At 40.1% G+C, this 25,682-nt stretch overlaps 1 protein-coding gene across 1 annotated transcript in view; it reads left to right on the top strand.

Annotated features, from left to right (window-relative positions):
* The window catches only part of ush2a (Usher syndrome 2A (autosomal recessive, mild)), a 193,846-nt gene that overhangs the window by 69,429 nt on the left and 98,735 nt on the right, over positions 1 to 25,682 (top strand). Inside the window, exons 29-43 of the mRNA XM_076110215.1 lie at positions 7,264 to 7,394; positions 11,440 to 11,566; positions 12,105 to 12,206; positions 12,709 to 12,897; positions 13,655 to 13,785; positions 13,900 to 14,179; positions 14,685 to 14,909; positions 15,312 to 15,392; positions 16,967 to 17,155; positions 18,707 to 18,847; positions 19,790 to 19,865; positions 20,229 to 20,314; positions 21,341 to 21,500; positions 25,119 to 25,281; positions 25,367 to 25,514. Of these exons, the coding sequence (XP_075966330.1) occupies positions 7,264 to 7,394; positions 11,440 to 11,566; positions 12,105 to 12,206; positions 12,709 to 12,897; positions 13,655 to 13,785; positions 13,900 to 14,179; positions 14,685 to 14,909; positions 15,312 to 15,392; positions 16,967 to 17,155; positions 18,707 to 18,847; positions 19,790 to 19,865; positions 20,229 to 20,314; positions 21,341 to 21,500; positions 25,119 to 25,281; positions 25,367 to 25,514 (2,229 nt within the window). The remainder of the gene's footprint in view (positions 1 to 7,263; positions 7,395 to 11,439; positions 11,567 to 12,104; positions 12,207 to 12,708; positions 12,898 to 13,654; positions 13,786 to 13,899; positions 14,180 to 14,684; positions 14,910 to 15,311; positions 15,393 to 16,966; positions 17,156 to 18,706; positions 18,848 to 19,789; positions 19,866 to 20,228; positions 20,315 to 21,340; positions 21,501 to 25,118; positions 25,282 to 25,366; positions 25,515 to 25,682) is intronic.

Genomic DNA, 25,682 nt, shown 5'->3' with positions numbered 1-25,682 from the left:
CCAGCAAATAGATGATGCGTTTTGCTATTGAGCAGTGCCTCTCATCTCCTCCACGTTCCTCCTTCATAAAGGGTAATGGATCAGACAATCACTTTCAGACCGGATCTATTCTGGACCAAGAATGTGTCGGCAGTCCTCAAACCATCGCCCTTTTACAACCATCAATACTAATAGCATCATCTACAGACAATTATTCCCATCGAAGCGCATGGAACAGCGAACAAATCAAAGCCAAATTGGATTATGAATGTAATGCAGTGTAATGCCCCCTCGAGAGTCAATTGATCACAGAGGAGAGACTCGTCAATCGTTGGTGTCTTATGGAAACCTAGTAACTCCGACAATGACAAATGGAACATATTCATACGAGGAGAATCTTTGTATCGTCTTTTCTTTTCAGTTTCATAATGCAAGATCTCATGATGATTCATTCAGCAAACATCACAACTATTAGATTATGCGTTGCTTGGAAATTGGAGTCTTTTGAGTCTTGAGGAAACTCTTTTATACATATAAGTATGAATGCTTCAGAAGATCCTGGTGGGCTTTCTGTAGGAAACAGCAGATCATCATTTTTCTCCATCAACATTATGCAGCATTATGGGAATATTAGTAGTTTTTTGTTGTCCTAAATTGTTCATTCAGGTTCTTACTGCAGGCTTTCTGATTTGCTAAACATGTGAATTAAGCTAAGGCACATCTTTAATCAGAGCCAATTTTATGTATGTTAAATCTTAATTCAAATCAAGACATTACCTTGTAAAATCATATGATGTTTGCCATTTCACTTAATCAATGGCCACTTTACTGAAATTATTTTGGCCAAATAGGTTGTTTTCCATGAGCAATTATTGGGATAGAGGTGGATGTTTCCATTATGATAAGTCTGCTCACTTGTGATTAACGATGCTTCTTAATGCTGAATGAATTTAGGGTACTTGAGGTCAATATTTACCACACTGAATCTTACTTTAGATAGAACAGGATTATAACCATATGCAATCACGCTGTGATATGAATACCCTGTAAGTGCTTGTTTCCATAAATGCATGCTAGTCCATTCATCTTATCTGTAATGCTTCTGTATCTGAAGCACTGCAATGTGACTTCTTTCTCTCCTTGTTCATCTTTGAATTAAGGACACTGGTTCTAAACAGATTATGAAATCCTCTCTCCTCATTTGTAATTCTTCAGTATTTGAGCCTGAAATTGCCTGATTGGAAAGAGGACGAGGGCCTGCTCACATTTCCCCTAACCCAGATGTATTTCTACAACCCACAGCCAATGAAGAGAGATGAAACATTACAAACAGTTTAGGAAAAAAGGAAAATAATTAATACAGGAACAAATAGACTTGGATCATTTCCAGACATGTCTAATACAGTACATTTCTGCAGCACCACTGCAGCTACTGAGCAGGAAAGAGGGAAATGTTAAATGATACAAATTATTTTTCCTTAATTAATATGATTGATTGCCAGGCATTGACGTTGAGAGGAGGGGGGGGGAGGAATGTGTGAAGGGAAAGTTTGCACAGACATCATTAGTTTTTCCCCATTTAAAGATTAATCAGAAGAGGCTGGGCTCTTTAATTCTGTCATTTGTATATTTAATGGGCTGCTGCAGAATCTATGGCTGTAATTAGCTAGCTGCCGCGCTCTCATTAATACGCCAGGCTCTGATTAATGCCAGCACAGAGCTAACATGACTGGAGTTATTCAGGTTATGTTGTGTAGATGATTACACACAACCTCCACTGTTTACTGAGACAGAGAGAGGAGAAACAATACAAGAACACATGAAACAAGACCTACCGAAGAAATAAACTTTTTAATGTTACATATTGTTGAATAAAACATAATTCCTATTTGTTCACTTTGTCACACACACCGAGAGAGAGAGAAAGAGAGCAGCAGCACTTGTACATTATGAACAATAAACTATATTTAAAACAGTTCTCAATAATTTAATTAATAAATGACCCAGTTTTAGCTATATGGTGTAATTGACTCACTTAACCTAGAGTTGATGGTGTGAGTATAATTGGTTTTATGTACTTGTAGGTCATAAAATGTTTCTTTACAGTAGATTAAGTAATATATCATTCATGAAAGCAACTTCCAAATTTTGACACAATAGCACTGTGAAATTATATTTAGCGACAAAGATCTCTGAAAACGTTCTTTTTTCATATTCTTCATGGTTCTTCATTGCATTCACACTGCCTTGTTCAGTTAGTCATTGCATGACGGTTTAAAATGGTTCCTCAACAATAATTCACAACATGTAAAATGTTTATTGTGGATCATACAGGTTTCTGCATGACTAGTTGTGAGGCATGACGTTGGTGATATTGTTTGGTCAGTTGGTTGGTTGTTCACTCGATCTCAACACTTTGCCTAAGAGCAGAATGTCCTCACATCTAATGGCCGGGTGGGTTGGCATGACATTTGGTTGATATTCATAGTGCCTGGCCAAAATATCAACTACTGCACAAAAAATATCAGAATATCAGAAGAGGATGGTTCAATAATCTATTACAGTGGTACTTGCATCTTATACCTCCTTTTGGACCTTTCTTCAGTCAAGTACCCCGTAACCAGCGCAAAACCATTTTTGGTAGAAAAAAAAAGTTTTTGTTCTGACAATTGACAGTTGATGGCAGTTATTGATTGCGTTGAAAATAGGACTATTGAATATGAAATTTTTTTTTTGTTTATGAACATTTTTAAACAGTCTCACGTACCCCCTTGCAGTACCCACGAAGTACCCCTAGGGTTCCCATTTGAGGAACACTGATCTATTAAATTGTTGAGCAGATTCATCCTCCCAAAAGAATAGGTACTTGATTTTATAAGAACCGTTCTTTGGTGCAAATCCAGGAACTTCTTTTCTTTCCTCTACAGCTCAAAGAAAAGCAACGTTGTCAGTGTGTTTGTCTTTTTTAGATGTAGGGCGATGTAATGAACATGTTGCCCCGATGGACCACTAGCTTTACTAAATTTGCCTTTTTTATTTTTTTTATTTTTAACTAGCAATGAAAAGTGGACCCACAATAATTATCTCTATTAATTTGTTCTCTCTTAATTTTGGAAAACATTTTACTTTGGGGAGAGAATTAAAATACATCTTTACGATGTTCATTATATAGTACGTCATATTTTAATAAAATGAACTGATTAGGTTGTCTTTACTTTTTTTTACAATCAAGTACTTATCAACTGCATTGACGTGTGTACTTGTGAGGTGTGAAGGCCTGTTGGGGGGGGGGAGTTTGTATATATTGAGCATTTTATTTAGCACACGTTTTTTTTCTGAGTCTTTGGTGAGCACTCTCAGGTGAACAAGTGCATGCTGGTGTTTTGTGTCTGTGCGATCGTTTGTGTGCGATAGTGTGTGTGCTTGCATGCATGTACTCTGTATGTGTAACAGAGACACCTGTCAGGATGTGTGCTCAGGTTTGTCTGTTGATGGCTCCAAAGTGGTTGTCAGTGTGAAGTAGCACAAGTCCTGTGGGGAAATCTTAAGGAAGTAATGCTGAGCACGAGCAGTGTCACTTAGATGCTGTACATTTGGACCAAACACCACGGCCAAGCATGTGCTGACGGTCTGTCCCTCCCTATTGTGAGGAGTCAAACATGCAGAACATAATAAGCCACACCAACATGTGTCTATTGTTGCCTTATTGTATCTCTTGCAGATGTTATTATACCAACAGTATATAAAGTATAAACAAAAGGCTACATTTTTTGTAAAACAAAGATTCATACTTGACATGATGTATATATTCAGATATACAGATACATTAATACTCACGTTGACCTTTCAACAATCCTTAACACCATTACTACTGTTTGGCAACTGTGGGGCTTAGATTGGACCTCCTTGAATAATTCATCCAAAGTAGTTTCCTCATAAACACAGCATGATAGAAGGAAACTCACATTCTGAAGTAACGGGTTCATCTTAAGACAGTGAAAAAAAATCACAGTGCATAGCAGAAAAGTTCAGGATATTGCACAACATTCCTTTACATGACGTTATAACAGAATGCATCATCTTTTATCATTTAAGGATCTTTGCATGTGAATGAATATGAACTCTTATGCTAATGAGGCAGGAATAATAGTAGTACTGCTTCTCCACTGTCAAATCCTGCGAGTGTGTGTCAGGGTCCCACGGGCCTGTTCCCTGTGTGTAGGACTGGTTACGACTGTGTACATGTGTGATAGAATATGTACATTCATTCACGTGTTCTGGCACAACTTAGAAGGCTATTTTAAAGTCTTGCTACAGTCTTAACAGTTAAAATTGATCCAAACCCTCTTATGTCACTGTTTAGAATTATTCCTGAAGGGATACAGTTACCTGCGGGGGGGCATAAAGCCATTACTGATGTCCTGGCAGGTTGTTTTGAACAAACCCTTATAATAAATAATGAAATTACCATGTTCCGACCCTTGACACGCACCTGGTTTTTGACCTTTCGGGCCTGAAGGTGCTGCTTCTGCTTAACCTCTCGTTATTTAGTGCCTTATGTTAATCATTATGTACACTTAGATATACATGCATACCATGTTGTACATTCATCTAAAACATAGAGCCAGAGAGAATACCTACCTCCCATGTCCATGTCACTGTAGAATACACAATTTGATGGATAACTGTTTGCACCATAGTTAGAGTGAAAAAATAGGAACATGCGATACATGGGAAAGAGCAAAGTGTGAAAGAGGTAAAAAGAAAAATTGAAGATGCAAGGAGAGAAAACATTCAGATGAGGCAATAGGTGGAGACGAGAGAATGCAAAGGTCAAGTGAAAGAGGAGGAAGGTTAAAAGCGTAGGGAAGGAAAAAAAATGAATGTATGGGCGATCAGGAGAGTGTGACACTGAGAGAAGGTTAAAGGGGGATAATGTAATGTCAGGTATCTGTCATGACTTCACTCATCTCTGTGGTGACAAGGTCATGAATGTAAATGGCAGATGCCTGCTTGATGCACAGAATGCAAGTTCAATGTAAAGAACATCTTGTCTTCTTTCTGCTGTATACTACCAACATAGTTATTATACATTTATGTCCATGTAGACTTGTTATCTTGGGCACTATTGGTAATTAATGCATACGTTCACTGCCGAAAGGGACCATTATAAGAAGACACTTCTATATTCCTTCTAGATCCAAGGCTTTTTGTTACACTCGCATTGTTGTAAGGAAAGAAATAAAATGGTTGTTTCCTGTTATACGTTCAAACTATTCAAATAGCTGTTTGCGCATTATGTCCATAGCACTGTGTCTGGCCAGGAGCGACACACCTCACCTCTTTAAGTTGAACTTTTGTCTTACGAGGATCATTCATCTGCGGATCTTGCTGTTGTTGGGGAAAATACTAATTTTTATAGTCATGTTTTTCTACTTATTCCTGTCGCTCGCTTTGAAAGCATCGATATGGACTAGGAACGGATGATTTATGAAGTTGAAATGAGGTGTTACCTATACAGTACCTCTTCATTTTACTACAAACACCCTAAATAAGGTGGCAGCAGGCTGGAGTGAGATGTCCGAGAGAGATCGCCTGAATGTTTCCTACTTGCTGTAGGCTTTTTCAATTTGTCTAATTTCCAGGAAATATCAGAATATAAGACGTTTGTTTTCTGTTTTTAAAAGTCTGCAGAATTAGCTGTTAGCAGATCCTGTTTGCAGATTACCCATGGATTTACAAACAGTAATCACTAAATTACTTTGATGTTAAATATGTTTTTTGTGATCTCTAAGCAGATGTATGGATGCTCATTTGCAGAGGATATTGCAGATAGCCATATCCTTGAGAAGTCAAACGGCATGAAATCAATGTGTGTTTAAAGTATCTGTATTACGATTTGACTAAGTTATGACTCCGAGAATGAGTATGATTTTTGACTCATTTACTTCACGCAGCGTCTTTGCTCACATCTTTCCCTCCGCGCTCCCCTGGAGAGGCTTTAGGTTCTCTCTTTTATGTTTATTACAGACCATATCCCAATGGTTAAAATATCACCAGAAAGGATGAATGAAATTACAGAGGAGCACAGTGAACTTCTCCTTCCCCTCTTCTTCCTGTAATGTTAATCCCATCTGACTGAGGCTTTAGACCCTGATATATATTTATGATGTGCATACATTGATATTGGCATCCACACTATTAGTTGGGATCAGTCCTCATCTCCATCACCACTTCTTACAAAGGACTCCAAAGAGTAAAACAGATATGAACCTCTGATCCACATAACTGTTGCCAGTACGTAGTGTGACCCTGCTTGTCGACCTACAGGCTGTATATTGTATGTACACCAGCATACACAAAACACCTATTTTGGGCTATTTAATTAAGATTGACATGAATTGACTTGGCAACTGCAAGTCACTATGTTTTGCTATAAATCAACAGCTAGCATAACCATTGATCCAGATCCAAATAGACAGCACGGAAAAGGTACTTTTGAAAATAGAGTGAAAACTGGGAGCTCTGAAATGGATAATCTGTATTCATCTTGAGTTTGCCTTGTAACTGTTTGACTTCCCTCCATGTTAAGTGATTTCACACACTAATTATTTTGCAAACACCGGCTTCTGATGAACCCTGCACTGCCTCCATTCAACCCTACACATCTTCCCACACTTCTCCTTCCCTTCAGAGACAGACAGAGCTGAGGAAACGCACACTTAAATCGCATGCTCGATGTTGCTATGTGGATCTAGTAGTGGATTAAGATCCAATCTCTGATCCATAGTAACATGACAAGACAGCACGCTGGATGAATTCTGTGGTGTGTGTGTGTGTGTGTGTGTGTGTGTGTGTGTGTGTGTGTGTGTGTGTGTGTGTGTGTGTGTGTGTGTGTGTGTGTGTGTGTGTGTGTGTGTGTGTGTGTGTGTGTGTGTGTGTGTGTGTGTGTGTGTGTTAGCGGGAAACCCACAAGTTTCCCACATTGCTGAAGCTTTGATTCACTGTGTATGCATTAGCAAACGTGGCATTACCAGAAAATGAAAGACTCTGTTCATGATGGTGAACGCTGGGTGTTGTCTGATATCTAAACTGTCAGATTTAACACCGGGACACCAAAGGTCTCTTATTGAGTCAGGCCCTGATTACAGCTTCCACAACTGTTTAAAATGTTCAAGTGCTGAAGTATTGTTTAGCCTGTGTTAAATCAAGACCTGAGAGCAAATTAAATATTTTGCTCGCTCTCTCTCTCTCTCTCGCTCTCTCGCTCTCACTTTGTATCAGGTGTTGAGTTGAGTTTCAGTACTCGGTCCCCAGATGGCCTGCTGCTCTGTGCCTTCTCTCCAGGAAATCAGGAAGAGTTCCTGGCCATTCAGCTCAAAAATGGACGCCCCTACTTTTTGTTTGATCCACAGGTATGTTACCTTTATGTTACCCTATGTTTTATTTTTTTAACACTTTTGTAAAGTGTCAAGTCTGAGCGCAAAGTACTGATATTGCAAGACCGATATGCATGATACTATTGTGATGATACACCTGTAAGACAGAAGGACGTTGTATAAAATAAATTTTTGTTTTACCATTTCATGCATCTTTTTCATCCACAGTCCCTCATTTGTTTTGTCTCTTACTTGAACATTTAATTTTGCTCACTTTACTTACTTGCTCACCTTCCTGTGTCTTTTTCTCTTTTTTATTCTGATCCACCTCTCTCTCTCTGTCTCTGTTCTTTCTTCGCCCCCCCTCTCGTTCTCTCTGTCTCTCTTCCATTTTCTCTCACTCATTCATCTAATAAATGTGATCTGTAGCCCCTCATTGGTTTCTGTCAGGGAGAGGGGAAAAAACTTTGAAAGTGTGTCAACGTTTGAATTGGACTGCAATTAACTCATTCCCTGCAGTCACCACGCGTGAATACCAATTGCAAGCTAATTAAGCTTTGCACACACACACAGGCCTGTTTCCCTTATCCATCCATACAGACACATGTAGGGGGGTTAAAGAGTCAACGACTTAGATGATGAAAGTGATGATGGGAGATGATTACACATACTTCCATGAGGCCACCAACTAATTACACACTCAAACAAACACACACACACACACACACACACACACTTAGACTTTCCTTCCTCATCACTATCCAATACTCGTTATCAAAAAGCCCTCATCAAAATGTAGCCATTGGGTGAATCTGTGTGTCCTGAGGAGTTAGTCAATGAAGAGATCCTCGTTGACTTGCAGTGTTAATGTGTGTGTCTGTGGTTATGTGTACTGCTAGATGTGCGATGGACCGAGTATGTCTTCTCCAACTGGGTTGATTCCTTTGTTTAGACTAGTTTGGGGTAATTAACAGTGGGAGTGGTGTCACGGCTTATTAGTGTTCCCCTAGATACATATAGCTGGGCCCATTACTTCCCCCTATTAGCCTGTTGAGCTAGCCTTAATGGGATTACCAGTGCAGGGGGGTAATTTAGCATGACACAGGAAAGTGATATGCTCATAAATATGTGCACGTGTGAGCTGCCACACATACACACACAGACACACACGTTGAAGCACATGACAGTCAGAAACAATACTTGTCACACGTAGAATAGATAGACCAAAGCATTGAAGTTACAGTAGCTTACTGTCACAAACTATTTAACATACTGAAACACACACAGTTCACACTCTATTGGTGCAGGTGAGTAGTTTTTTACGGGCCACTGGCTGTCTCACTATACAGATGTGTATGTAGCTACTGGTTACGACAGTGTCTGTCACAGGCTGACATACTATACTACACATGTAGCTCTCATTACAGACTGTAAGTTAGCTGTCACTGTGTGTTAAATACATTCGCTAGCACACAGATAAACACAATTATATTTCATTGTACCAGCCATGCATCTTGATGACACTGGTGGCGCTGAGTGAAATCTGGAAAGCTTTCATTTTACAGTCCTCCAGCCTGTGGGGAAGAACATATTGTAATCTCCAACAACAGATGCTCAACATGTAAACTCAAAATTGGAAATGAACCAGAGCCTACCCACTTTATGGTGCTCTCCTTAAATGTGCATTTACTGTGTAGTATAACCCAGGGGATTCCTTGCCTACTTATGAAAACACACACTCACAAAAATCTTCAATATTTTAGTCCTCTTCAGACTCTTATTAACCGAACAAAAATATTGACTACTGATGCATGAACTCACGCACCTATCCTGTCTTTAATGAATTCAACACAGATGTTTCTTACACTTAACTTAGATGATTGCTCGTCACCTGTCAGATTCTTAAGTTAAATACGATGTCTTTGACTTCCACCAGTCAACTCCCCTCCCATCCACTGCCGCAATATATTACACATGCGGCTGACGCTGGATAAGCCAACTAAGCTGCATTGTTTTGACTGTGCCTGAATGCTCTGCTGTGAGGCTAAGGCTAATGCGATCTCAGTTTGTAGTCTGCCAGCAAAGGAGGGTGAAATGCTTTGAAGCAGGATGTGACCTCTTTTGGTCATTGGGGTTTAATTTACTGAAGCCTAATATACATTTTTGTTTATCAAATGATCAGAAATAACAGGAACATGCATAGATTCCTGTCAATTAATGTAACACTGACTTATTTCCTTTACTGTATACATGGACCAATCATTCTTACTGTCATGCATACTCACCCCCAAAGGCCCATCCTGAGCCTGGAAAAAGCCTGCCACAATAACACACACACATAGATATGCTCACAGTCTTTTGCTGGCTGCCAAGTATAGCTGGGAAAGCCGCTGGGAAAGCCGCTGGGAAAGCCGCAGGGGCAGCACTTTGGATAAGTACTATTTGTTGGTATGTGTGTGTCTGTTTCATCCTTCCAGTATCGCATACTGTATGTTAGAGAGATTGGGCATTGGGGCCTTCTAACTCATCAGCTGACACACATCTTAGTCGAGTGCTTTGCAACTCAAGTGCAGGCTACAGGAATGACACCAGCATCATTGGTAAATCTCTGTGAAAGCAAGGGTTTTGTTTCATCCAGCACGTAATGAGTGACATTTAGCTGATGCTATATATTGCCTGATAAATTGAGTGACTCCCTTGTATCCATTTAGTGATATATAAATGTGTGTGCGTGTGTTTGTGTGTCTGCGATCTTGTTCTAAGTGCCTTGCTCAAGGGCTTTGAGAGAGAGAGAGAGACTCCCCCCATGTTGTCTTGTTAAGTAGAGCTGTCTAGCATTGGTAGTAAAGATGTCAGAGGCTGATATACTCTGGCATTCATACATTTATTGATCTCATCATTAAATCTTCATCACTGAGTGTGTAACTGTGTGGATGTATATGTTATCAGTGTGTTTGTGTGAGTGTGCACGTACCCGTTACTCTTGTTTTACTACATTACTCTTCGCCCACTTGCTAAAAGCTGATCACAACAATGATGTCATGCTTAATAGGTAGCAAAAAGCCCTGTAACAACACTTTGATGATTATATGTGCATGTTCATGTCCTTTTGAGGGGGGGGGGGGGGGGGTGTATGATGCGTGTGTTAATGTCTAACCTTGTTCACACAACGGAGGGATAAAGAAGCGATAATTTGAAATGTTACAAAGTAAGGTTGTTCGATTGCACTGTGATTTGAAAAGTGGCCTCTTTTGAGACAGAGGTCATAGATTTACTTTAGCTTATTACTGTAAAACACATAGTTGCGAGACCTATGGTCAGAGGATGTCTTCACAACACAGTGTGTGTATTGTAGATGCAGCGCTGTCCAAAGTACTGAAACGGAGCAACAAGCACAGTTTGTTAATTTGCTTGATTTCCGTGGTGGTAAATAAAAGTTTTCCTCCTTATTCCATTTTCCTTCCATTGTAGCAATCCACAGACTGAAGGGACACAACAACAGAGAGCTGTAAACCTCAAACAGCTGTTATACGCGCCGCAAACACCTGTTTCTACGTGCTCTCTCTGCTAATTTTAGAGAAATGCTCATGAATTCAAATATCTAGTGCTCTGATAGTGCTTTGTTTTTATGTGAATGCTCTGATCAATACATGTAAGTTTGATGTTGAACAGTAGCCGTATGTTGTTGTTATATAGTCTTTCTTAGGCTGTCATTAAGATGCTGCTCCGATGGTCCCGCAAATTTGGACGTGCAACTTGGTCTACTATGGTTGTCACACACACTAAGCAGATTGATTGAAAGCACATGAGTAGTTTTCAAAATTGTTTCAGTAGTATTAATAACAGGCTGATATCTATAACAAAATAGCTATACCTATTTATCATGATTTATTGAAGTCGGCACCCCCCTATGGCACAAATGGGATGATCCTTTGTTTCATAAACACATTTTCCCGCCACTGCCTCAGTTGAATCGGGCTCCTTCGATTGCATCATCAAATAGTCGACTGGTCGGGGTCACCCCAAGTATATCTGTTTAAATTCTTGCTTGTAATGTGGGTTTATGTGTTTGTGTGTGTAGGGCTCAGCGGTGGCTGTGAGTGTACAGGGTGATGGAGGGCACCGCTACAATGATGGACAATGGCACAGCATCATAGCAACAAGGCGAGGGGCCGTGGGAACAATCGTTGTAAACAATCAATACAGAGGTAACTCTTCTCATATTCATACTGACCACTGTGTGTATCTTTTTCAGTGTGTGGGCGTATGAGTGTAAATGAGAGTGCATTTGTTTCTCGTCCATACATGCGAGGATGTGCACCTATGCTTGGATATGAATAGCTTGTGTGTGTGTGTGTGTGTGTGTGTGTGTGTGTGTTTCTATGTATTTAAATCCCCCAGCTCTGCATGGAGGTATTAGCCAGGTTAATCCCAGCCACTCTGTATCTGACGAGAAAGAAACTGCTTCACATACACACACACACTCAGAAACTAACTTTTGTTCCTCAGTTGTTCTCAAATATATCCAAATGCCATTTTCCTTCTTTCAGGGTAAACACTGCATGAGCATAACCCTCCCCTCACTTAGTCTCTCTCCTCTGCTCTTGTTTGCCTTTACCCTTTGATTACTTCCTCTCTTTATTATATTGTCCTTCCTTTTATACGAATCCCTTTTTGTTCTCCAAATGCACTAATTTCATCTTTACAACATCCTTCCTCCACCATCACCACAACCACCGTCACCAGGAAGTGCGGCAGCTTCCAGCGGCAGCACCATCATTGGAGAGAACACAGGGATGTTCATAGGAGGGCTGCCGGAAGACTTAACTTTGCTAAGGGAGGATTCAGGTAAGTCCATTGTCACACCAACTCTCTTTAATGATGATTTAGTGATATGGTTTATCATTTCTAACTTTTAAATAGATTAGATACATTTTGGGCATCTGAACCTGGCTTGGCTTTTTAATGTCATTTAATGTATGTTATTGAGTCTCCAAGGAGGAAATGGTATTTTGCCTATTTATCTCCACTCACTCTCAGGTAGGTTAGTGCTACAGCTCTGGATTACATAGGCATTTTCTCTCCTCAAGTATAATTTGGAAAGGGATACAAACCTTTTAAAGTCTCCTGGGTGAGGTTCAAATAGACCGTACCAGCTCGCGCCCTGTCTTCATAAAATGTGTCATCACTCTCATATTCAGGTACTGATACTTGGTCGCTCCTGGCCATTTGTATGATAAGCACTGGATGTCAATTTGCACTGACAACTTGAACTCAAAATTTTAACTTCGGCAGCATGGAGTGATTTTCAATTGACAGTTGTGGTATTAATTCTTGTCTGTCTCACCAGGTGATGCTCGGCTAGTGCAACAGCGTTTCTCTGGTTGCCTCAGAGACTTGAGTTTTAAGATGACTGACAGCCCGTCAGAGGAATGGAAATCTCTAGACTGGGCTAAAGCCACAAAGAAGGTGGCAGTGTATGAAAGCTGGGAGGGATGCCCAATTCAAACTGTAGAAGGAGCCCATTTTCTGGGTCATGGTAGGATCCTGTATTAATCATATAAATGTTTATGATGACTTCTTGTTCATTTACTTGTTTCACAAGGATAATGCACACTAACATTACTACATACCACAGAGATTTACGTCCATTAAGAGGCAAATGATAGTTCACATTAGAGCAGCTATTCTCAACAACTGGGGCGGGGCCCACTGGTGAGATACTGCCAAATTCTTAGATTCATCATTTTTAAGGGTTATTTACAAAGCTAGTTATTTTAGCAGCATGTTTTTTTCTCATTTATTTGGAGGAGGAGTATTATGAAATATGACAACATGTGACAGATTATTTGCATTGCAGAGAAAAGTTCTATTGAGGGTCTTTTTTTCAAGCTGTGTTCAGATACAACTTCAAGTGGATATTTAATGTCTCTAATGCACTCGCAACACCGTATATCTTAATAAGATGCTTGTTGCTGATAATGAGGTTGTTGTTTCATGTTGATAAATATGATGATGATAAGTTAATTGGTCTCTTTGTGAAAGAGCAGGTTCATCAGTGTACATTTCCTCCATCATTGCTTCATAAAAGGGCCTGTTCATCCAACCTTTTATTTGTCTGTCTCTTTTAAATATATGAAAAACATCTTAACCATGTCACACATTTTAAATGTGACTCAAACTTTATGTTTGAAAATAAAGGTGTACAGACAATCTTCAAAATAGCGAAATAAGTTATTGTCATTATTTAGCCCTTGCCTCATAATATAATGGCAATTATTTGCTTCTTCTTTCAGGTTTCTTGCAGATGGCCAGAGATGTATTCAGTGGAGGACAGGACTTTGACATTTATATGGATTTCAGAACAGACCAGCTCGATGCACTTTTACTCTTTACATACAACACACAAACTGATGACTATATGCTGGTAAGGAGCACAGACACATTTAAGATTAGTGTTTAAATACTGAAAATACTAAAATAAAACTTAAACTTAAGGACATTAGCTTATTAATTTTTGTTTAAATTTGTTTATTTATAGGTGGAGCTGGAAGCCGGCCTCCTGACGTTCATTCTTGCCACTGAAGGTCAAGTGACTGAACTCAGCATGTGGGTGGGGCTTAGCTACTGCGATGGAGACTGGAAACCACTTTCACTGGCGAAACGCGGCTCGCTCATTTCTGCAGCAGTCAATGACTGGGCAGAGGAGACAAGGGGAGCGGGAGAGGCAGTGAGGCTGAGAGTTGATTCGCCATTATACTTGGGGGGCGTGCCCACGGAGCTCATACATCCTGCTCTGGACAGCCGAAGTCACAAACACGGTGAGAAAGTAGTATCAGTACTTTTACATGGCAGGTGTTCCACCAAAAAGAAGAGTTTAATTTGGTTGTTATTGATGCAATACACACAGGTTATGCAGCTTAACTGGTCAAACATGGCATTTGCTTGTTTTTGTTTTTCTTCTATGGGGTTAAACAAGTGAGATTTTAGGTACTTGCAGGTTTTGTTTGCCTTGAGCGTAACTTGCCTACTCACTATCTAGCCAGGGCTGCATTAAATGTACCAACCAGGAGTCATAGTGGTTAAACTGGTATTTGCTTGCTATATCAAGTTTAAGTGCATGGCAAATTCAACCTGTAAATGATTTTGGAGGATGATGGTGCTTATTCGAACAATTTAAAGTGTTAAATGGATTTCACAAAGTTTTCAGAAAGATGTACTCTTCTCACACTCTCCTTCCCTTTCTCCCCTGTTTTTTTTTCTCTCTTCTCCTCTTTTTCCTCTCCTTCTTCCGCTCTCTTGCTCTTCTCCTTTCCTCCTTCACAGGCCTAGGAGGTTGCATAAGGGGTCTTACCATACGAAGTGATGAAACAAACTCTCCTGTCAGTCAAAGTGTTAATCTCTCTGTTGCCTCCCGCCGTTCTGTTAGAGTCTACTTAGACGGCTGTCCCACCAGTGAAAGCCGGTACAACTGCAGAGGAAACGATTCAGTGTTGGTGTATAATGGGAGGAAGACACAAGCCACAGATCATAGCCTACAGCCTTTCACTGGTAACGATGCACATTTACAAACGTACACTAACCACTCACAGCACTCACCTGAAGAGAAAGTGTGGAACTCTGACACACTGTCAATGCAATTTTTTTATTAAACATTTCAGTAATAGATCTTCCTCCGACATCAAACAAACAATAGAAAGAACATGGCATTGATACTCTGCACAGGTGTATTTGATAACATTGTTTATTGTTACCGAGGTAAATGTGACAATTAATCATGATATTGATTTTAGGTGATTTTAGAACATGTGATGTGTCTTTTTTGTGCATATAGCTTTGAAATACTTTTCTTTTAATGTAAGGAATCTGTTTCTCCCATGTCCCATGTGCATCCCAAACCCTTCCTCCTATGTGCAAACACACACACACACACACACTCTTACACTTTTTAAGAGTACTTGTACAGGTTTGTGGCCTTGGCTGCAGGAGGTTGGGCAGCGGGACCTTGGGAGAGAGGACGCAGCCGAAGCGAAGGTAAAACATCCGTCTTCATTCAGCAGTAGTTGGTGTGCATTTCTATGTATTTCAGACCAATATGTTTACAGCCAGCTATGATGATATAACAGTAATACACACTTAAACTTATGTATTACATCATGCACCCGACCAATAAAATCGTTGTTGCAGTACACAAGCACAGAACACATTGTACACGTGTGTGTGTTCCTCTATGTATGGTCCTTCAATGTGCTGTGTAATTTGCAAGTTCACCAACAAATTTTAATCTGATTGACTGCAACTGGCACTTTTTGGTCTGTTCAACAAGGAGTAAATATTAGGGCTGTTCTTGACTAACACTCATACAAGTTTCTCCACAAAGAATCATGCAAAAGCACCACTTGAAATGACCGATTAGTTGACTAATCGACTAAGAGGGGGCAGCCCTTGTAAATATGCCCTCCCGTTGACTTTGTTCTATAGTGTTTCCCTTTGTTCCTAAGAGGTTTTGGAAGTAAAGCCATGATTATGTTGTACAGTATGTGAGACTTATCCAAAGCCAGTTATATTGCATGTGCCTGACGGTATGAGAGATTGATAAAGCTTCTATAAAGGGCATCCCAGTAAAAGGCTGTTAACCCAGAATGGCCTGTGTGGTCCCTCGTGTAATATAAAGCTGCTCGTTAGTAGCGAACGATACACTGGTAGGTCTCAGTATACCATGCTATGACCAGAGAGAGGAATGAAGGAGAGTGAGGAAGGAAGTGCTAGAAACATTAAGAACTGAAGGAAGAGGAGGATGATGGAGGACAAGGTCTGAGAGGAGAGGAGTGAGGAGAGAGGAAGACAACAGAAAAAGGGGTGGGGGGTGGGGGCAGCAAGAAGGGAAGTGGTGGGAGGAGATAAGGAAAGATAAGAATAAGAATAGCTGAAGTGAAGAAGGAAGGTAAGAAAGTTAGGAAAGGAAAAAGGAAGATGAAAAGATGGATGGAAACAGAAAATGAAAGTGATTGTGAGGCTGTGAGATAGTCAGAGAGGAAGGGAGGGAGGGGGGGATGGAGCTGGACCATCCTGCACTACTGAGGGTGTCAGAGAGAGAAAGAAGGGGAGTGCTACCGAGAAGGAGGGAGGCTGATTGCTGTGAAATATAGCCCAGAATGAATGGCTGGCTGTATTAAATCAGTGCTGAAAAAGTTACTGCGCTCATAAATACTATTTATGCTAATAGTGAGGTATGATTTACTGGGCCTATTAAAACACAGAGAGATGGGGATGCTTTTACTTTAACCTCATGTGCTCTCGACCTGTTGTTTTGCTTTTTCTCTTCTTTTTTTTCCCTTTTTGCCTGCATTTGATACATCTGTCTTTTGACATTTGTTCTGCCTGGCCTACATTCTTTCTTTGTTTCTTTTGTCTTTGATTCTCTTACTTGTTTTATTATGTATTACTTAGTTTAATTATAGTATCTGATTGTGTTATTTATTCATTCTGCTGCTTGCAGTTATGCATCTCTTTTTCTGTCTTGATCCACATAGTTTTGCTCTCCACAATCTCCTCTCATCTTGACTCATTTTGCTTCTCTCTCGCTTTCTCTCTGTCTCTCTCTGTAGTACCGAGGTCTGTACCACCTCCTACCACAGTGCAGAGCTTGAATGGCTTCAGTGCCAAGGTGAGCTGGGTGCCACCTACTGGGGACGTCAGAGGGCTGATTGACAGATATGAGTTGAAGGCCTACATTAGAGATCAGCCAGAGATACCACCTATCACAGCCATGTACCTGGCTAATGGAAATTTCACAGGTAAAACACATACAAACCTTTGATAGTATAACATATCTTAACATGCAGTTCCTATATTCAACTTTTTAATGTTGTTGAGATACTGAAAAAGTGGTCAAATGATATGTAGGGTCCCAACAAACCGAATACAAGGAGAGGTAACTCTTTTCTGAAAACAGAAATAACTGTATTTGGCTCAGTTAGAGCCAGACAAACATCACTGACACATCATGTGAAACATGGATCATTTATGCTGAATTTAACTTTAAGCCGTTGTCCTGTTGACTTATTGTAGTTTATTGCCTTCTTCCATTAAGACCTGCCGTTTGGCGCTTACTGAAAACACATTCACACTGTCTTTTTCACTCACTTTCCTTCTTGTCTTTCATACAAACACACACACACACACACACACACATACACACCGTCCCAGGCAACCCTGTTAATGTCTCCTTGGCAAGTCCCCAGCTTTAGGAGACTGTCTCCATTTGGAACAAGACACTCAGGACTACCCCAATGATGTCATACCCTGGCATTGCTCCTTTTTTCTCTCTCTCTCTCTCTCTCTCTCTCTCTCTCTCTCTCTCTCTCTCTCTCTCTCTCTCTCTCTCTCTCTCTCTCTCTCTCTCTCTCTCTCTCTCTGTTGCTCACTTTTTGATCTTTCCCCACTTCGTCTTTTATGATGATGATGATGTCTGCGTCCCTTGCTGCTATTCGTCCCTCCCCTCATCCACTCTGCCATGTCTCCAGGCAAATATGAAGATGAGCTCTCTGTCTCCGTCTTTCTCAGTGTCTCTCTCGGTGCTCCCCATTCCCTCCCTCTCTCTTTGCCAGACATTAAGTCCACCATGATAAGGCTTCTTGTTAATTTATGATGGCCTCGACACCTGACTGCAGAATTACACCAACGGCTAAAAAACACAGAAAGCAAATGAGGGTGTAATGGCAGCAGAGTGGGGCCCTGGCCCCTAATTGAATTAAAAGACATGGGTAACAGAGAGAGAGAGAAGAAAGACAAGTACAGGTTGACTGGACACAGAGGGTGAGGAGGTTTAAAGGAGGAGGAAGAGAAGAGGGGGGGGGGGGGGGGGTGTGAAAGAGTGACTCAAGAAATACAGAAAGGAGTGGAGAGGGCAGACGGCTAGGACAAAAAACATCAGACGGGGACAACTGAAGCCTTACAATTAGAGCAGACTCTCCTTGTGTGCCAAGCCCAGTAAGCTTGCTTAGCAACAGTGGCACAGGGAAACAAGTAAAGCATTTAAATTGCACCATTGAAGAAGATTGATACATACTTTAGTAACAACAGTTTCCAACACGCACTGAAAGGAGACAGTTAAAGGTATAAGGCGGGGTTGGAAGAAAGGAGTGTTAAAGGATACGTTCACATCTTAAAACAGAACTCACTCATATGATCGTTGCAAACATGTGTTCGAAGTTCACCCACAGCTAATATGAGGAAAAGTCAAGCGGTGTTAAAGAGTCACAGAGTCTTTTTTGAACAAAATTCCCTCTACCTGTTTGCTCTGCCTCACTCCCTGTCTGACATGTTCATGCCCTCCTCTTCTCCAGGTGTGCTGCCGGGCCTCACTCCATCCACTCGATACATCATCACTCTAAGCGCCTGTAGTCCTGTTGGCTGCACTGAGAGTCTTCTTAATGATAATGGTGATGATAATGATTTGAAATCGAGCCTCACAACCCCGGAGGAAGGTAAGACTGTAAAGCACAAACATACACATATTTACACACACACACACACACACACACACACATCCATACACCCATGAAAATAACTTTTCTATCCTTTACCAGTTGCATTAATTTATGAATGTTTATGCGTCTGGGCACACACAGACACACTTCTAAACACACTTAGACACTCTCATCCTATCTCCTGAGGGATTGTAGCTCTTAAGAAGAGGGAGGAAGAAAGAGAAGATGGAAGAAAAAGGAGAAGGGTGGGAGAAGAAGTAAGATAGCTGGATTGGGCAAGACACAAAATGATGAATGAAGACAATGAAGCATATTGCAACTGAGTGAAAGGCAGATTGTACAGAGTAACATTTTTCCTATCTGGGAGGTCATGGTGGGAAGATTACATGTATAAGGAAAGAAGAAGTGGAAGAGGAAATGAGAGATTCTTCTTCATATGTTAGTCGCTATTAATCTGTGTTGGACTAACTGGTCTTGTTGGGGAGATAATGTGACGGCAGGGGTCAGTGCAGAGACGGCAAAAAATCAATCTGAAGTAAAAGGAGGAGAAAAACAGATTACTGTATTGATTCTCACTGAACGCAGAGTTAAGACACTGAACCATGTTAGGAAGACCGGAGAAAGAACTTATTTATAACTCTGTTTCGCCAAAGACTATTTTTCAAACTCACAAAACCTCATGGAGACACCTTTTTACTCTCTTCTCTGTGAACCGGCCGGGCACATCTTGTTCACCTTCTTCACTAGATCACGGAGCATGAAATCATAAAGTTTCCTCTCCAGCCGCGCACAAGCCGACACGCAACATTAAGAACTTTTAACAATTCAATGTTTATTATAAAGTATTATGTTTGTATTGAAACAGGGAAATCAAGGTGTTTGAAAAAATGGATAACCTACTCCTTATAAGCAAATAATTCGATTTTCCTCCAATTTCAGCTCCAGATGTTGTCTCTCCTCCAGTTGCACTCTCTTCCCCCTCAGCCCTCTATATTACCTGGGAACCCCCCGCAAGGTAATGCACAGCCTCACCTATTCTCACATCCAAATCACATATTTTGTTAGCGTTAGGTTGCTTTTTACACACCTGATCTTCTGTCATAAATCCTTCACTAATGGGCAACATGTTGATACACATGTCAGACCTACTACTTCAAGGGAATATGAAAAACAGCAGTGAAGTGACTATATGTGTTATACTAAAATCAAACATGATGTTGTATAATAATGACACATGTATCTCCTTTTTTTCACCGTGCATATATTTCTCACCTTAAATTGAGATTCCATTATTGAACACAACAGAGAGTTTAACATCATAAATAGTATGATAACATAATAATATTACCCTCATTTAACTTCTTTGTTCCAATGATAGGCCCAATGGAGGCATTACAGAATACCTCCTCTATCACAACAACCAAATGGTCTACAGGGGGAAGGACCGACAACACAACATCACTGGTAAAAAGCAGAGAGAGAGAGAGAGAAAGTGTGTGCGTGTGTGTGCGGGTTGTAGTGTTTGTGTGACTGTAGAGGGATGGGACCTCGGTGTAAAGAGAAGGGGAAGAGTGAAGAAAAACAAAACGGAGAGGGGGATTAGCATTTGAAAAAGGAAAGAGCATCTCAGTCCTCACCAAGGGAATAGCACTTTGAAAAAGAGCGCTAAACACACACACACACACGAAAATGAAGCAGCAGAGAAACAAAGAACACTAAACATTAGCACACATGCATACTGTATTCGTACTGTTCATTAAAGAGACTTAAAGAAGGTATGAAACACATGTCACACCGCTGAGACTACAGTGCTGTACCAGGATGTGAACACAGTAGATACACGCATACAAGACACACTCAATAGAACATATGCTGACAAAAAGTATGCAGGGAGGTACACAGACTCTCAAACACAGGAGAGTCATTCTATATGGCATTTTATATGAGCAGAATAGATTAACACTCATTTTGATTTTTACACACACACACACACATGGCAAAACATCACGCTGCCCAACAGTGTATGTGTGTGTCCTCGTTAGTTAATGAATGCATGAGAGCACATATCATCCATGCTGGGTTAATAATGCAGAGTGTCTGATGTTCGCAGTGATTGGAAGGATTATGGACTTTGTAATTATACAGTATGTGCAAGAATAGGTCGCGTTACAGAGAGTGAGATTGCCACAGTGAGACAGATGGAGAACAGTTGTGAGGCAAAGATGGACACTGAGAGAGAAACAACGATTCAGAAACGGAGCTAAAAGGAGAGAGGGAGATACACGAAGGAATGATTCTGGAAAAAGAAGATGGAGTTCAGGGATTTGGAGTTAAATGAGGCTTAAATCTCCTCACAATAAGAAGTTATTGGGCAACTTAGGTCTATGATCTACATCAATGATTGTCAGCCATAAATTGTACTGAGCTATTATTGTGTTTGTACTTATTTTCATGCCTCTCTGTGTCTTGCTGTCTGTGTGTGTGTTTCAGGTCTTGGTGTCTATTCCACCCATGTCTTGGTACTGAGTGCATGCACTTCAGTGGGCTGCACCAAAAGTTCACAAGTTACTATGCTGACCTCTCAGCTTCCTCCAGGGCCCCTACACGTACCAACTCTTACCCTGCTTGACTCACGGACTATTCTGGTGGAGTAAGTGAGCACATAAACACACACGCACACACAAATACACATTTACATGTGTTGTCCATATGTTAATACCCATACTCGCAAAGACCTTTTAGGTAAGAGAGAGAAAGTGAATGTTCACCATTTCAGCATTACTGAAAAGGACAAGGTAAGACTAAAAGGGATTCAAGAAATGTTATAGCTCTTCATTCTTTATTTCACATGTTGTGTCTGTGTAAAATACAAAGAGAGAGAGAGAGAGAGACAGGTGGAGACAGAGCCAGTGACCTTCTGCAGTTGTGTTTACCGTGCAGAATATTCTTCTGTACTTGACCTTCCACCTCTAGAGGGAGGGGACAGAGGAAGATAGATCTCTGCACTTTTTCCATCAAGCTCATGTGCAAATGTTCCTGGTTTTTGTGTGTGTGAGTATGTAAGAGTCCATCTGCGTGAAAGCCATTAGTGTCCTGACTGTCACTTACAGTGGGACTCACCGCAGGAGGGCACAGAGCCACTAAAACACACACAGGCATATCCACACACACTTAAACAATGGACGGAGGGTGAGTGAAAGGATGGAGAAGGAGTAATATGAAGGCTCACAGTGTCTAATGGTGAATGTGTGTGGTCAGGATGTGATGATCTTGGTAACGATCGATTGTTTTTTTCTTTTCATATATATAAATTTGAAAGGATAAAGAATTGATAATACCCGATATCTGATCCACAAAGCATGCACTTATTGCTCTTATTTAACTGATATCAGGGTTGCTCCTAAATTGAATCAACCCTGTGTAAAAGGAATGCCTGTACATATGCCTGAATACAAAAACATACAACAATCTGAAAGACAAATCAATATGTGGGAGCAATGTTTGAAAAACAAATATAACTGAAGTAACTGAACTAGTTTAACTTTTGTATTTACTCAGACTGACTCAGTTTTGTTTTTACGGAGCCACAAAACATAGTAGGGATTTATGTATATCAGGTTACCAGTGGTTCTGATCACATGTGCATTTTTCTCTTACTCAGCATTATAATAATAATGAATAGTTTGTGCATGCACGCCAGTTCAAATCATCTCCACACATAGATGTTGTATGAATGAAGCTGTTATTCCATACAAAGTAAACAAGCTTACATATTTTTGTTAAACATGTAGTCTGTAGACAGTTAACAGCAACAAAAGAGAATGTCTCTGTGTAATACATCATCCATGGGAGTATGCTACCTTCAGGGATTTGTTTCATCGTCTTTAAAAAGCCTCTAAAATGTGTTTCAGCTATATATTCACCAGGTGTGGGAAGGCTATGTATTGCCTTGTTAGCACATTGGTAATAGGAAGAGGTTGAGAGATCATACTTTGTCAATACCTCTTGCCTGTGAGAGAGCGAGAGAGAGAGAGATTTTGTGAGTTTAAATGGAAAGAACGGAGGGAAATGTTTAAAAAGTGTGTGTGTGTGTGTGTGTCTGTGAGAAAGGTTGAGGGTGAGAGACTGTGAGAAAGGTTGAGGCAGGATGCGAACAGAACAATATCAGCAGATTTATCCCTGACCTCATCTAACACTACCTGACACAAACGCATTCATAAACACACGCAGACACAACTGCAAAAATACTCACATTGAGAGACGTGTGCACAGTCACAAACATATCGAAAACCTGATGGGACACTTGACATGTTGAGAATAGAGGTCAATTTCACCAACTAAAACAATCATATTTGTTTAATTCCAGCTTGTTTTCAATCTTCAATACTTTAATGTGTTGTCAATAATTATTCAATGCTGCCAATGTTGTTTTTCTGAGTATGCAAATTAGAGAAAGACATGAAAGAGCAGGGAGGGAAGGTGCAGGAGACAGGTTGTCACTTCATAGATTGTAAAGCAAAATTTGAACCTAATGCATTTCAAGCACATGGTTTTCAATTTACTGTAATGTGCTGAGAAAGTTTCACATTAATTTCACAACGTTTTTAAAAACAATGATTTTCTAAAACTATTACTAACGTGAATTATATTACAGATTATTACAACTCTCCTTTGATTTAGTTTTTCAAAAGTGGACATACATCACACTGTCAATCGACAGCATATAAATCTTATAATAAATGTGATAGATTAGCCACAGTGGCTAATTGTGGCTAACACACACTCATCAGTCATTCAAAAACTGGCTTTTAATGGGAGGAACCAAGAAAGGAATCCATCACTTTTGAAAATGACCTCCCTCTGCGACGACACCAGGAGGGTTGGTTTACTCTCAGGGATCTGTAAGAATCGCAGAACTATTTATAAAAATAAATGTTCTCAATCTTTACTTGTTTTGTTATTCTCAAAATCTTCAGATACTTTGGATTTTGTATACGATTTTGTATGCGTGAAAAGTGCATCAAGGTACATCATTTACAAAACACAAGCAGTATTTGAGTCCAGTGATTTACATGCTGTATGTGCTTCAAAACACTAATACTCTGGCACTGTTAGGATGGAATCTAATTACCAGTCCTGCTCTCTTTAGAGTTTACCTCTAATGTTCTCATGACTGCACAACTTTCTACATAAAATTATTTGATCACAGCTTGAATATCTGTCCAACATCATCCACAGGCACAAATCACATTTAAAAGGACAGTGACTAGATGATCATGATCATCAAGCAGCTCCTACAATCCCTTATTATAATACATAAAAAGCTATCATAGTTTAGTGTTAATGAAGCAGGCAAAAAAAGTTACATCTGATCTTCTTTATAGTTTAGTCTTTATAGCTAAGATTAGGTCCGTATTGCCCTCACTTGCACATTTTGTAATGGTAAGTCGACACGTTTCTATTTATAAATACCGTCTCTTTTCCGCTCCCTTTCCCTCGCTGTTGGGGATGACCTTCGTGTTCTAAATATAGAAAAGGAGACACCTCTATCTGACAGAGGAAACTGTGTGGGCAGTATACGCACTCTGAATTGTGTTTCAATCTATTTGCAAAAAGAAACACAATGATAAAAGCACACGTTTTTGTGCGTGTGTGAAATTAATTGAATATTTACCAAAGTGCCGCATAAAAAAACATTCCAAACCAATGAAATCTAAGCAGTCCTAGCAACATCTTAATATACAATATACTTAACAGCATCCGTCTGTCTTCAAAAAGAACGACAGTTACATTTCTAGAATTTGAATAAATGTAAAAACGTTTAAATGTCTGTTGTTATATAGTTATGGTAATATGAGCCACAATTATAAGTTATCTTCACAATCCAACGTTTTAATTACACTGGCCTTGTGCAGCCCATTGAAGAAATGTGTCAACCAAAGTAGTGGTGTGGCTCTTTAATGGGTTTCTAATAGTTTTCCAACAGTTCTGAGGTAGAAAGTAGAAAAGTATAACCAGGCTGCTAATCAGGCTCTAGTTAAACTCAAAAAAAAACTTGCTTGTAGGATAAATTTGTAATTTTGATCTCTTCAGATGGATTTTGTCACTAAAATGATGAAATAACTCCAGCCTTATCTTTAGTCTGTAAATAAACTTAACATTATATAATACGTATAGTATAAGTCCCTAAAGTCTGAATTAAAGTGCAGTACTTGAGTAAATATATTTAGTTGTTTATATCTCTGCTGGCGCCTCTCTTTCTCTCCAGGTGGTCACGTCCCTCTCAGGTAAACGGCGTTTTGGAGTTCTATTCCATCTTCCTGGCACATGACGGCGCAGCGCCTGTGCTAGTCTATAACAGCTCAGAACTTTTTGAAGACCACACACTCCGCGACCTAACCCCTGGAACAGCTTACACCATCACACTCGCTGTGAGTCCCTTACTCTTTCATCTTTTTTTAATTTGCACCGTCTCATTCATAAACTCATTAATGCGTTACCGTGTGTTCACATCAGGCCTGCACAGGAGGTGGGTGTACCGTAAGCCCTCCCAGCCAGGCTCGGACTGAGGAGAGCTCCCCAGAGAATGTCCCTGCACCGCTGGTCACGCCTCTGTCCCCACATGCACTCAACGTCAGCTGGACACCTCCTGATACTCCGAACGGTAAGGGGAAAGGGACTTAATCTGAGATACATAGCCTAAAACATTCAAATAAACATGAACAAATTATCAACAGTGTTTAGAATGAAACATTTTAACTACATACACGCAAACACATGCAAGCTTTTAATCATCCATTTGAACATATTTAAGTAATTGTTTTTTAATATA

The sequence above is a fragment of the Anarhichas minor genome, unplaced genomic scaffold (genome assembly GCF_050575085.1).
Source record: "Anarhichas minor isolate MPS153535 unplaced genomic scaffold, ASM5057508v1 ptg000042l, whole genome shotgun sequence".
Taxonomy (NCBI): domain Eukaryota; kingdom Metazoa; phylum Chordata; class Actinopteri; order Perciformes; family Anarhichadidae; genus Anarhichas; species Anarhichas minor.
This window is presented reverse-complemented; position numbering and strand designations above follow the sequence as displayed.